Source organism: Rhinoderma darwinii, chromosome 6, assembly GCF_050947455.1.
Source record: "Rhinoderma darwinii isolate aRhiDar2 chromosome 6, aRhiDar2.hap1, whole genome shotgun sequence".
In the NCBI taxonomy this organism is placed as follows: Eukaryota; Metazoa; Chordata; class Amphibia; order Anura; family Rhinodermatidae; genus Rhinoderma; species Rhinoderma darwinii.
The window spans coordinates 124,228,805-124,241,573 of NC_134692.1; the positions used below are offsets into that span (position 1 = coordinate 124,228,805).

The window sequence follows — 12,769 nt, forward strand, 5'->3', positions numbered from 1 at the left end:
CATCTAAAAATGCCAGACTATTGGGGTCACTCTCTGAGGTGAAACGGATACAAACTGATCAAAGTCTGTCTGAGTCCCTTTCCATAGAATGAATATGTCGTCTATAAATCTCAGCCAAAGACCTATTGACTCCTGCCTTTGAAATTAACCTTGACAGAATATCTTCTACCATTCCGGGTCTACAGCTCTTATGCAGACCTTAGGAGTCTCCATGGTTACAGACTACAAACAAACTCTGTAGTCTGATCCTGCAGCTAAACTACCATTTGTCCCCTACTTCTTGCTAACCTACCGAATGTATCCTCGGGTTAAGATTCTTGAAATTTTCATTAGAATAAAGAGAATTTATAGAGAATGGGAAACCGGTGCAGATTACGTATGGAGTCCAAGGAAGTGGAGATGTCTCCTAGTCAGTGTGAATAAGACTGTCCATGTACAGTTTTCATTAGAAGCTCTGACACTGTTGGGTCGGGCCGGATGTGATGACCAGAGATGGAAGAACCCTTTAGTACCGATATCAATAAACACAGACCAAAGTAATTTTTATATGAGAATATTTATTTTTTTAGAGATCTTACAACCGGATGTTCTCTGATTTCATTCAAGGAAATATATATATTCCTTTTATGAAGTCTCAGTTTTATACATATATATATTTTTTTATATAAAGGCATTTAATGTTATCAGTAACATAACAATCAAAATAACTTAACCCTTAACTCATTGCCAAATGTGGAAGCATTAAAACACTGAGAGAAGATGGTGTATACCAGTGGTCTGCCACCTGCGGCCCTCCAGCTATTGGGAGACTTCAACGCCAAGCATGGCCGGACAGCCGCAAGCGGTGAGGGCATTCTGGGAGTTGCAGTTTCACAACAGCTGGAGAGCTGCAGATTGCAGACCACAGTTGAAAGTAACATTTTACACGAATACGTATAGATCATAACGGAGGAAATGAATACATACAGAGGAGAAAACGCACTCAGCAGATCGTAAGATACAGCTATACATATCTTGCAATATATATATACACACACACACAGTGTTTACTTTCAGGACAAATGATTGATTGGCTTAAATCTTAACCCTCAATATAAACAATAACTGATTTACTTTGGGGACCCCGGAAAAAAACATGACTATGGTCACCAGGTCAGTGCACATAATAGATGTATTAGGACTGACTGTTCTGCATTATGAGAGATTCTGCAGCATATACAGGTTTGATAGGATCATTTGGTTTAGACATCACCTTCCCTGGGTCCTTACTTACATAATAGGCATCCATCACTTTCTATGGACGCTGGCGGGTCTGGAGCACCAGTTTCCATTGAAATAATGGACACCCATAAAAATGATTGGGTGGTCCAAACCAGACAACCTCTTTAACGGGGTTAATATATCATGGCCTAGACCCTGCACGCTGAGGTTGGGTTCATACATCTGAATCAAAATATATCACCCATGGATTCCTGTTGCTCAGGCCCGCCACATATAATTGAGGAGCCATAATTTTAATGTTGCATAGATTTCTTCTTTTAGCATATGTTCATGTTTAAACATAATTTTTAAGTTTATATCTAGAAATAATGGATATCTAAAGTTGAGAATGTTTGCAAATAATATGCTTTTATGGTACAGTTCCTGAGTTATATAATGTCTAATAATCCAGTCACATTCAGAGCTGCATTCACAATTCTGCTGGTTGCTACTTGGAATCAGACAACACTGTCAACAGACAGAGGCATTGGCTGAATGCATTATAGAATTATTATTTTTTTAACAGCAGTATATATGGTTAAAATGAGACTTCGGCAATTTATTTTTTACTAGGGTCATTTAACATGCCATTGATTCTCTTACTCTGTTCTCTTAAATGCAAGTTTCCAAGATTCTTTGTACACTAAAGGGTCCTTAACACACCAGACAATAAAACTGATACATGTCACTGGGCCGCACAGAAGTTGCCAAAATGCTCCGCCATCTCGGACATCACTTCCTGCTCTGCAGCTATTGGCTGAAACTTGTTTTCCTGCCTCCTGCATTCACTCTGCAAATAACACCGATAATAATGAGCCCTCTGCAGCTTTCAACTACTTCCTCCATCTTTCTGGTCTGAAAGCAGCTAAAAAGGAGCAGAGAGCTCTTAGTATTATATGCAGAATGCATGGGGCGGGCAGAGCAGGAAGCCTGTGTGGTGCAGCTTCAGCCAATAGCTGCAGAGTAGTAAGTGATGTATAAAAAAAAAAAAAGAAAAAAGGGGGGCATCGTTTTGACAATTTCTGCTGTACAGCCCAGTAACATGCAGCAGTAATTGTTGCTGGTGATGTTAAGGACCTATAGAGTACAGAATACCTTGAAAACTTGCTTTTAGGGGACCAGAGTGCAATAATTATCAGCCCTTCTATGTTACATCACCATAGTATGTCCATTTGACTGATTATGAAAATTTGTCTGGAGTTTTACTTCAATGCGGTTGTCCAGGCGGGGGGAGCTGGTATTTATACTGGTGAACTACCCACAAGATAGGTCATCAGTATATGATCGATGGGGGTCTGACACTCGGACCGATCAGCTGTTCCAGCTGCCGCAAGCTGTGCAGGGTCGGTTCCTGGAAGCAGATGGCTCCAACCACTGTATAGCGGCCGCGCTGATGCAGCTCTGCTCCTATTCAAGTGAACAGCCTTCTGCTTCCGGCACCGACCCCTACATAGCTTACGGCACCTGGGATAGCGGATTGGTGTGGGGTATGCGTGTAGGACCCCTAACCTTAAGGATAAGTCATCAGCATAAAAAACAGCCCTCAACCTGGACAATCCCTTTAGGTGTCTGTTCCAAAGACTACACTTTTTAGAATCGAAGTCAGTAGGATATTCTGTGTACAGGCACTGAACCAGCAGGCGGTAACTGTTAGTAATGCTCTGGCTAAGAAAGCGCCACTGCAAATGTTGAATGCGTCTTTGGATGTGAACGAAATATCATAAAAGTAAAGCAAAATATTTGCAGCATTATAGACATGAATTATAGCATGCTTTCCAAGGGCAAACCTACACTTCAAGATCAAGTCCTCATTATTATAACTTTAATACATGAAAACATTCAGAGTGCTAATGACGAAGAACAGATTTGGTTTCATGGACGTGGAAAACCTGTTTACCACAATATCTTATTGGTGCTCATAAACATCGGCAGCCATTATAAGAAGTCATTCAGACATGGCGCTTCTGTATTTCAAATAGTTTCTTGTAGACTTCACCTTTTTTCTTGGATGTTAGAGCCCAAATCATTTAAAAATCAGAACAAAGACGGGGGAAACAAAGAGAAATAATTTTACATAATAGAAGAAACAGAAAAAAAGACAATTAAAAATTAAATTAACGGATTCTGCTCATCGAATAATTGGTGCGGATCGGTCGTTGGTAACGGTAGGTCGGAGCTTGATTGTAGAAAATGGGTTTTCTCCACTGTAACAGAATAATAAAAAAAAAAGTTAGAACAAGCAAAATGTTAACCAACGCTGGATTTACTTGTAAGCTCAGTCAGCCTGTGCCTATAGGCAGGGCTGGGAGAAACAGAAAGACAACATCATATTGCCTTAGAAACAAATGTTAATGCCATACCTTAAGAATGGATGCTTCATAACCCCGTTTGGTGTTGTTTTCTGTTAAGGTGAAAAGGGAAAAAAAAAAAAGTTTAAATCGAATTATTCACTGCATATAATATGACTGAACACATTATGTAAATATAACACCACAGTAAATGGGACTGCACTAGATGTATTTGTAAAGTACCGTAACTTGCAATACTCAGAAGTGACCACATGATGTCAGCAGTGCACCATATCCGCCTTCACAACATAAGATACAGAAGAGTGCTTTATATTAGGTCTTCCTTCACAACCAATGAAATCATTGCACTTCAATGCCAATGTAATAAATGCCAAGTCAATAGAACTAAATGGGTCAGTCCTGTTAACCGCACTTTGTATTAAAATTACTTGAATTTGGCTTTTAGTTAATTCATAGTCGCAGTTATACGAGGTAGTGAACAATCTTCAGCTTCTCTTATCTAAGGTCAAAGGTGGGTTTTGGAAACTGGTGTGTAGGTCAAAGTACAAGAGAGATCAGCAGTGCCACGTGTGCGGCTTTCCTCTCGCATGAAACCACCGGCTGTGTACGGAAAAACAGGAGCAGGACAAGTAGTAGTCCTGGTATGAATATCCACCCAAAACGATGGGAAAAGAGCATTCTGAAACTTGTAGTTCTGCTACAAGCGGCAGCTATTCTGTTGTCTGAATATGACATAGTACTCAACCACAGTCCTAGCTGTGTGGACTAGTGCCCAAACTTCACAAGTCTACAGTGCGCCATATAGCACCCCCGAAATGTTGGTGAACTTGGAGCAGTGGTCTGGTGCCCAGCAGCCACATAAGCACCTACATGATCTGTCAGTCCTCGCTAGGGAAATGGCACAGCAGGCCTACATAAGAGGACAGTGGGGATATACAAATGTTTGCTGTGCTCCCGATATCCGTTTGCCATAGAGGTCAACCAGTACTTCTATATTCATGTCCACGCCAGACCCGGAGGAATAAGATGGATTAATGGTGGCAACCTAAACCCAAATGTGCCTATAGTCTTATAGTGTATGAAAAGCTTTGCAACCATTTTTTTTATTGCTATGTAGACCAGTGTGTCGCCATGGTTACAGACTACAAACAACCCCTGTGTAGTCTGATCCTGCAGACATGTGTTATTCCCTTCCATCTATCCCCTACTTCTTACTAACGGTGTGTACATACTGTTAAAAACGGATATAACCCTGAGGGCTTCCCCCAAATCCCCAATGTAAGCATTGCGTAGTGTAAATATCTGAGTGAGCTACAGATGTAACATGTGGAACATTTCTGCAGACCTATTGCGGTTATTCTCAGTATCTCTCATTTATTCCTTGAAGTATGGTTCTCCTTAAAAGTACTTCTTATACATAAAGGAATAGATCCGTGTGCAGCGTTCCTCTTCACTAGTCCTGCGTATCGGAGTGCTCCTGACATTGACAATCAAGGGCAAGCTGACCTCATACAAAACACAAGAACAATGCGGGAACCGCAGCGCTGTCTTCAATGCTTTATAGCAGATCTCACGAGCTGCGGACATCTATTTCTAGAACAAAACTACCAACAATATTAACCTGACCACGAATGAGTGGTTGATCTTATTCTTATTCTTGTTCGCCAGGGTATGTAAAGGTGATGTAAACAGATCTTACATGTACCAACATTGGTCAGGTTATGATCAACAGACTTGATTTTCTAATCCCACAAGGACCTGGATTTGGCAAGTCCTGCATTAAAACTTTTTTTTTTGACCACATAATAACTCCTCAATAATGTGGTCTGTGCATCGGAGACCCAATACAGTCCCGCACCAGGTCAAGTCACTTGATCTTTGCTTCGTTGTACATTTACGTGTTGACACAAGATAGAAGTGGAGGATCGTTCTATTCATACATTGATTGCGGGCCCCATCCGTATAATTTTTAAGATCGATTCATTCATGCAGATCAGATATTTTATGCAAGAGAATTGTGCCCTCCCCCCCCCCCCCGGGTCAGATTGCAAGGGTAAATTCGGATAATGGTTCCGGTTATAAGTAAACTGTAAAGGTACTTTCCACGGCCCGACCCGGACTGTGTAAGCGAGCCAAATGACCAAAATAATTTCATATCCTTGATGACGGCTTCTTAACCACTGCCAAGTTACCAAGAGCATAAAAAACATCAACTAACAATAATACAATCTATGCCTGTGTAAATTGATGATCTATTTAAAGATTTTATTCTTATAGATCTTAAAAGGCTATGTACACCTTTGAAATATACATTTTTATTAAAACAAAAAAAAACAGTGGAGGGAGTGTGTTTGGTGCAACGTTCTAAATATTTTTTATTAATGATTATTTTTACTTTTTGAGATACAGCTGCTTTGTATCCTGTATACAGAGCAGCTGTATCTTGCGCAGAGACCTGAATCCGTCAGGTCAGTGGCGCTGACTGGTTCAGTTAAAGCGGGTCATGCACGTCTCTGACACGCAGGATCCACCTGTTACCGCTGACACTGAACCAGTCACTGCCATGACAGATAAAAGGTTTTAGCGCACGATACAGCTGCTCCTTATACCAGGATACAAAGCAGCTGTATCTCAAAAATTTGTAATAAAAAGTATTTAGAAAGTTGCAACAAACCGTGATATATATATATTTTTTTTATAATAAAAATGTCTATTTCTAAAAGGTAAATAAAAAAACCTGCTTGGTTACTTAATGTTTGTTTAGGTGAATAAGTCACATATCTTAAGGAAGTATGCACGGCATTTTATGTGGTTTGTCTCTCATTTCTGTCTGCAGGGAAATGTGGGTGATAAATCATCAATGATGGGGTTTGGAATTATAGGGATAAACAGTAGAGGGCAGCACCCGTAGTCAGGAATCCCCTGCCTGGTACACCCACCCCCCTCCCATCTATATTAGCCAGAGTGGAGATCCACTGCAAAGAACAGCTCTCGCTCTGGACTACAAGTGCCGTAAAACACAATATTTCCTGGTGCGGCAGCCGCCGATTACAGGCTTGGAGAGAAACATTTCCGTAACGTCCATTGAACAGAATAGATAGAGCCGCACGCTTGCGTGGTCTTCTCTCCACTAGTCCCTGTCCGGAAACTGTGACCAGCGGTCACCTTGCCAGGAGAATGGAGGGGGGGGGTCTGGTGAACCTTGTTGTCTATGTAGGTGTGGATATGCCATAAACGTCTAAGTTAGTTATACCCCTTTAAATTTAACACCAGGTTCTAAGATACGCACGCGCACATGCACACGCACGTCACAAAAACAGCATCACAGTCATGTTTTCAGAGCTAGTAGCATAAAACAGAATTCTGCTTACTGGTGATCCATTACTTGCTGCAGGGGAAGGTTCTTTGGCAATAAATGGGCTAAAGGTAAATCGTTCCCGCTCGGGGGAGTTCCTAAATGAAGATTGCTCTAAGTAATCGGGTTCCGGAAGGACCATGTCTCTTTTTTCGAGTAGATTGGCCGTGCTGACGCTTCTTACTGGAACGGGGCTAGGAGTCACACTACAAGAGAACACAGTCATGTTATTATAAAGCCTAACCTCCCCCTCCCCCACACGTAACAATGGAGTCTGACACTTTCACCCTCCTATTAAGAAATGTTTGTGTTCGACACATTGCATAAAGTACGAAGCGTTGCCAATGATGCACAGCTATTAACTCACCACCGTGCCAGCTGCTGCGGATCTATTCAAACCACCACTAAACCTGGCCAGCAGCCATGCCCTCCAGCTTTGTATGTCCTAGGTGTGTGCCTCGTCTTTTACATTGTCTGGGTATTATTGAATGTCACACGAGTATCCACTTTGAATGTTTTGAGCCATGATTGTGGTCGTGTAAAACAAGGCAGCGCATATTATTGTAAAGCATAAACTGCTTGAGTTGGTTCAGTAATTTACGCAAAGCAAACCATGGACTACTTAGGGAGGCACTACAGCTGGCATATTGGAAGCCCTACCTTGGCACTGGTGTCGATGGTTTTCCGTTCTGCTCTAGCGGCCGGGTGTAGGATGAGGGAAACCACCCTTTTCTGGATGCAGTAAAGGGGGGAAAAAAACAGAATTATTCAACAAAACAGTGATATTTCTGAATGAATTATGCAAATTACAGCGCTTCTGGGTTCTGACAGAACGTTTGCAATCGCTAAAAGTTTACAAATAATATATACAGTAAAATTCAGATGAATCGGCATCCTCGGGACCATGGAGATGCTATAAAATCAAGAACCATTGGATTTATTTTATTCTTTCTCAACGGTGGGTCCACCAGGTTCCTCATTTCCCCAAATTTTATTGGGCGGTCATTGATATTAATAGGCGATATTAACAATGTTATCAGAAACGCATCTGCGTGCCACTATTAAGGTATTCCCATCTTACACATTTATGACAGCCACAGTATATATGCATTACAGGTGCAATTTCTGGGACCCGCACCTATAGGGAGAATGGCTCCCAAGACCCTCGTTTTGCCGATTATTTGCGGCCGCTGCACCTTTAGACTTCAATGGAGAGGTGGCTGTTTCTCTATTGAAGTCTTTAATAGCCCTCTGAAGCCCTTCATAATCCCGCTGCCGGGGATGCCCTGCGTACTCCAGATTTCAAGTAGCAGAGCAAGTTGAAAAGGTTTACCTACCATAGTAAGTGATGGACTATCGCTAGGACTACTTACAGATCGATGGGAATCCGATCACCATCAATTCTTAGGGCTTGTCCACATGTAACGGAATTGCTGCGGAGCAAAGTGGGTGTCCTTTAACTAATGTCATCCACACACTGCAGAAAAATTCAGTCCAGAAGTTGACTTGCAGTGTAATTTTAGAACCAGCATGTGAATTATTGCTGCGAAAAGTGGACCAATTCCCTGCGTTTTTCTGATGTACTGTGTAATTTGCTGCAGAATTCTTTTTTTTTTTTTTTTACAGGGGTGGAAATGACATCACATGAAGAATTATCACCATCACGCAGCCCTTGAAAAAAAACGCAGCAAAAATCTGCACTATTATCTGCAGTCAAAATACGCATTGAATGGTGCAGATTTTCCGCAGTGGACTGTCTGCTAGTTGATGCGTAAATGCTGCAGAAATTTTCTGCAGCAAATCTGTTACGTGTGGACAAGCCATTAGGCCCTATTCACACTACGGGGATTCCCGGCCGATCAAAAAACAGTCATCACACGGTCGCAGTAGGAACAATAAACCCCAAATAGGGCTATTTACACAACCGCTTTTTTTTGACAGCCCGGTACACCGGCACGTCAAAGTCGGGACATGCCCTATTTTGAGCCGTTCTCCCGGCTCCCATAGAAGTCTATGGGGCCGAGTAAAACACGGCTGCTACTTGGATGTGATCCGAGTGACGGCCGTGCATTCTGCCGATCGCTCTCTTGTCCTCACAGCGCGAAGTGCATGTGAGGAGATTTTTTTGCTCCCTGCAGGACCAGAATCCTAAGCACTGGCCACGGCGTTGCAGACGCTGTGGCCGGTGATTCCGCTCCCTTAGAAGTCCCTGACTGCACGGACAGTGACGTCAGGGACTTCTCCTGAAGCGGAATCCCCGGTCACAGCTGTCCCCGACACCAGCCCGTCGGCCGGTGATTCAGCTCCAGGAGAAGTCACTGTCCATATAGGGACAGTGAAGTCTGGGACTTCTCCTGGAGTGGAATCACCAGCCGACGTGCCGCTGTGGCCGGGGATTCTGCTTCAGGAGTAGGGGACTGCTCCAGGAGAAGTCCATGATGTCACTGGACTTCTCCTGGAGGGGTACCCTTCAGCAGCGCTATCTACAGGAAGGGGGGTGCCAACTACGGGGGGCGGGCATCTACAGGGTGCTATGTACAAGGGGGCTGTGTGGCACTACCTAGAGGGGGGATCTGTGGCAATACCTACAGGGGTTGTGTGACACTACCTACAGCGGGGATATGTGGCAATACCTACAGAGGGCAGTGTGTGGCATTATCTACAGGGGGCTGTGGAAGTATCTACAGGGGGAAGTGTGTGGCATTATCTACAGGGGGAAGTGTGTGGCATTATCTACAGGGGGAAGTGTGTGGCATTATCTACAGGGGGAAGTGTGTGGCATTATCCACAGGGGGAAGTGTGTGGCATTATCCACAGGGGGAAGTGTGTGGCATTATCCACAGGGGGAAGTGTGTGGCATTATCCACAGGGGGAAGTGTGTGGCATTATCTACAGGGGGAAATGTGTGGCATTATCCACAGGGGGAAGTGTGTGGCATTATCCACAGGGGGAAGTGTGTGGCATTATCCACAGGGGGAAGTGTGTGGCATTATCCACAGGGGGAAGTGTGTGGCATTATCCACAGGGGGAAGTGTGTGGCATTATCCACAGGGGGAAGTGTGTGGCATTATCCACAGGGGGAAGTGTGTGGCATTATCCACAGGGGGAAGTGTGTGGCATTATCTACAGGGGGAAATGTGTGGCATTATCTACAGGGGGAAGTGTGTGGCATTATCTACAGGGGGAAGTGTGTGGCATTATCTACAGAGGGAAGTGTGTGGCATTATCTACAGAGGGAAGTGTGTGGCATTATCCACAGGGGGAAGTGTGTGGCATTATCCACAGGGGGAAGTGTGTGGCATTATCCAGAGGGGGAAGTGTGTGGCATTATCTACAGGGGGAAGTGTGTGGCATTATCTACAGGGGGAAGTGTGTGGCATTATCTACAGGGGGAAGTGTGTGGCATTATCCACAGGGGGAAGTGTGTGGCATTATCTACAGAGGGAAGTGTGTGGCATTATCCACAGGGGGAAGTGTGTGGCATTATCTACAGGGGGAAGTGTGTGGCATTATCTACAGGGGGAAGTGTGTGGCATTATCCAGAGGGGGAAGTGTGTGGCATTATCTACAGGGGGAAGTGTGTGGCATTATCTACAGAAGGAAGTGTGTGGCATTATCTACAGAGGGAAGTGTGTGGCATTATCCACAGGGGGAAGTGTGTGGCATTATCCACAGGGGGAAGTGTGTGGCATTATCTACAGGGGGAAGTGTGTGGCATTATCCAGAGGGGGAAGTGTGTGGCATTATCTACAGGGGAAAGTGTGTGGCATTATCTACAGAGGAAAGTGTGTGGCATTATCTACAGAGGGAAGTGTGTGGCATTATCTACAGAGGGAAGTGTGTGGCATTATCTACAGGCGCTGTGTGGCAAAAAAAAATTGACAAATTAAATTAATCCGTTTTTAAAATCGACAGGGAAAAAACGGATGCAAAACGAGTCAAAAATCAGCTGTTAAAAACATAAACACGGCCTGGTTCGGAAATGTGATGCAAAACGACAGAGAAAAACAGACCAAAATGGCAGTTTTTATCAGCTGGCACTCGGACCCGGTCGTGTGAAAAAGAGCCTTAGGCCCTGTTCACACTAAGTTTTTTTGATGCGGAAACCGTGTCGGAAAATGCGCCAAAAAACGCCTACAATTGATTTCAATGGGAGGCGGGAAAAAGAAGCGACATGCCCTATCTTTGGGCATTTACGTCTCTGACCTCCCATTGACATCAATGGGAGGCAGAGAAAGTGTTTTTCGCTGCTTTTTATGCCCGCGGCATAAAACTGCCTCGCGGGAAAAAGACGCGACATGCCCTATCTTTGGGCGTTTCCGCCTCTGACCTCCCATTGACTTCAATGGGAGGCAGAGAAAGCGTATTTCACTGTGTTTTATGCCCGCGGCGCTCAATGGCCGCGGGCGAAAAACTCAGCGAAAATCGGCGTGCAGGGAGAGGAAAATCTGCCTCAAACTTCCAAACGGAATTTTGAGGCAGATATTCCTCCTGCAAAATACTCCGTGTGAACATAGCCTTAGAGTGAAGGGGCTCCTCCTCCAGTTTTTCCCCTGCACAGTCACTCGTACCCAGCTGTGCAGGAGAAAACCTGACAGGACTTGGTTCCTCGGATCGGCAGCGGAGAAGAAGTCAGACCCCACTGATCTTTATATTATGGCATATCCTAGAGATTACCAGATGGGAATACCCCCTTTAAAATGCAACTATTATGGCATGGGACAATTTTGTTCCATGCCGGAGCTTCAGGGTTTCCGTATAATCAGGTGCCGGACTAATGAACTTTTACTGTATAAACCACTTACAGCTTGGTAACGTCATGCTCCCCATACAGCCAGCCATCCTTCTCCTCCGGTATAAGAAGACTGATGGTATCTCCCTGCTGAAAGCTGAGCAGAGTCTTGCTATTTCCTGTGTGGGGGAAAATGGTTCTGACTTTTGGCTTCTTCATGAGATTCAATCCTGTTGCAACGGACATGGATCGTGGCAGGATGCCCTCGTCTGCACCCTCTGCTGCCAAGAAAAAAATGGAGATAGTGACATGTCCTTTTCATACACCAAACCTGTACAATACAGATTCACTAAAAAGGATCAATAATTCCTTAGAAGGAACTACAATTTTGAGCAAATAAAGGTTATTAATTGTACAATGAAAAGAATACTTTTGCCAATATATTTTCTGTATCCATTCCTCAAAGTTTTCAAGATCTCTGCTTGCGGTCATTCAATAGGAACCTTCCTTGTTTACTTGCCCTGGTCATGTGATGATCACACAGGTTCACGGCTTGTTTCAAGAACCACATCTGATAACTGTACTGTAACGAGCCATGAAACTCTGTGTCCATCACATGACCGGGGCAGATCTGTATGCTCTAGAAATAAACAATGAATGTTGGCATTTAATGACTGCAAACGATCATGAGGAACTGATACACAAAGTATATTGGAAAATTGTAGAACTTCTCACAATACAAAGAATAAGCTTTATATGCTAAAATCGGAACACCCTTTTTACAACTTAATTTAGACTTTTATTTGGTTATACAGAATCCACGGTTTGACATGAAGCTCTGTCAGTGCCATGGATGGCGGATCAGATTAGATATGATGGGATACACTGGCTGCTGACGCATTTCTCAGCAGACACGACTTGTAGGAATCCAGGAAAGCTGCTTGACAACATTCAGTCCTATCATGAGATGAGAGCCGGCGTTCACTTCCTTCTTCGTAGGAATACGATTTTCTAGTTCCTGATCATTTCCTGGGCTACCCTGTTCTTCCATGTCATTTGTCCAAGCCAAAGCCGAAAAACTGCATGACCCAGCATGTTCTTCACGTCTGACAC

General features: G+C 43.8%; 1 protein-coding gene across 2 annotated transcripts in view; it reads right to left on the reverse strand.

Moving 5' to 3' along the window:
• Positions 1–537: 537 nt before the first annotated feature.
• The window catches only part of BAIAP2L1 (BAR/IMD domain containing adaptor protein 2 like 1), a 72,470-nt gene continuing 60,238 nt past the window's right edge, over positions 538–12,769 (reverse strand). Inside the window, exons 10-14 of one of the 2 annotated variants that reach the window (XM_075830263.1) lie at positions 11,730–11,937; positions 7,585–7,656; positions 6,941–7,130; positions 3,621–3,661; positions 538–3,464 (exon numbers count right to left, since the gene is read on the reverse strand). In XM_075830263.1, coding sequence (XP_075686378.1) covers positions 3,389–3,464; positions 3,621–3,661; positions 6,941–7,130; positions 7,585–7,656; positions 11,730–11,937 — 587 coding nt within the window. In that variant the 3' untranslated portion in view covers positions 538–3,388. The remainder of the gene's footprint in view (positions 3,465–3,620; positions 3,662–6,940; positions 7,131–7,584; positions 7,657–11,729; positions 11,938–12,769) is intronic. The other variant, XM_075830264.1, reaches the window with a different exon arrangement.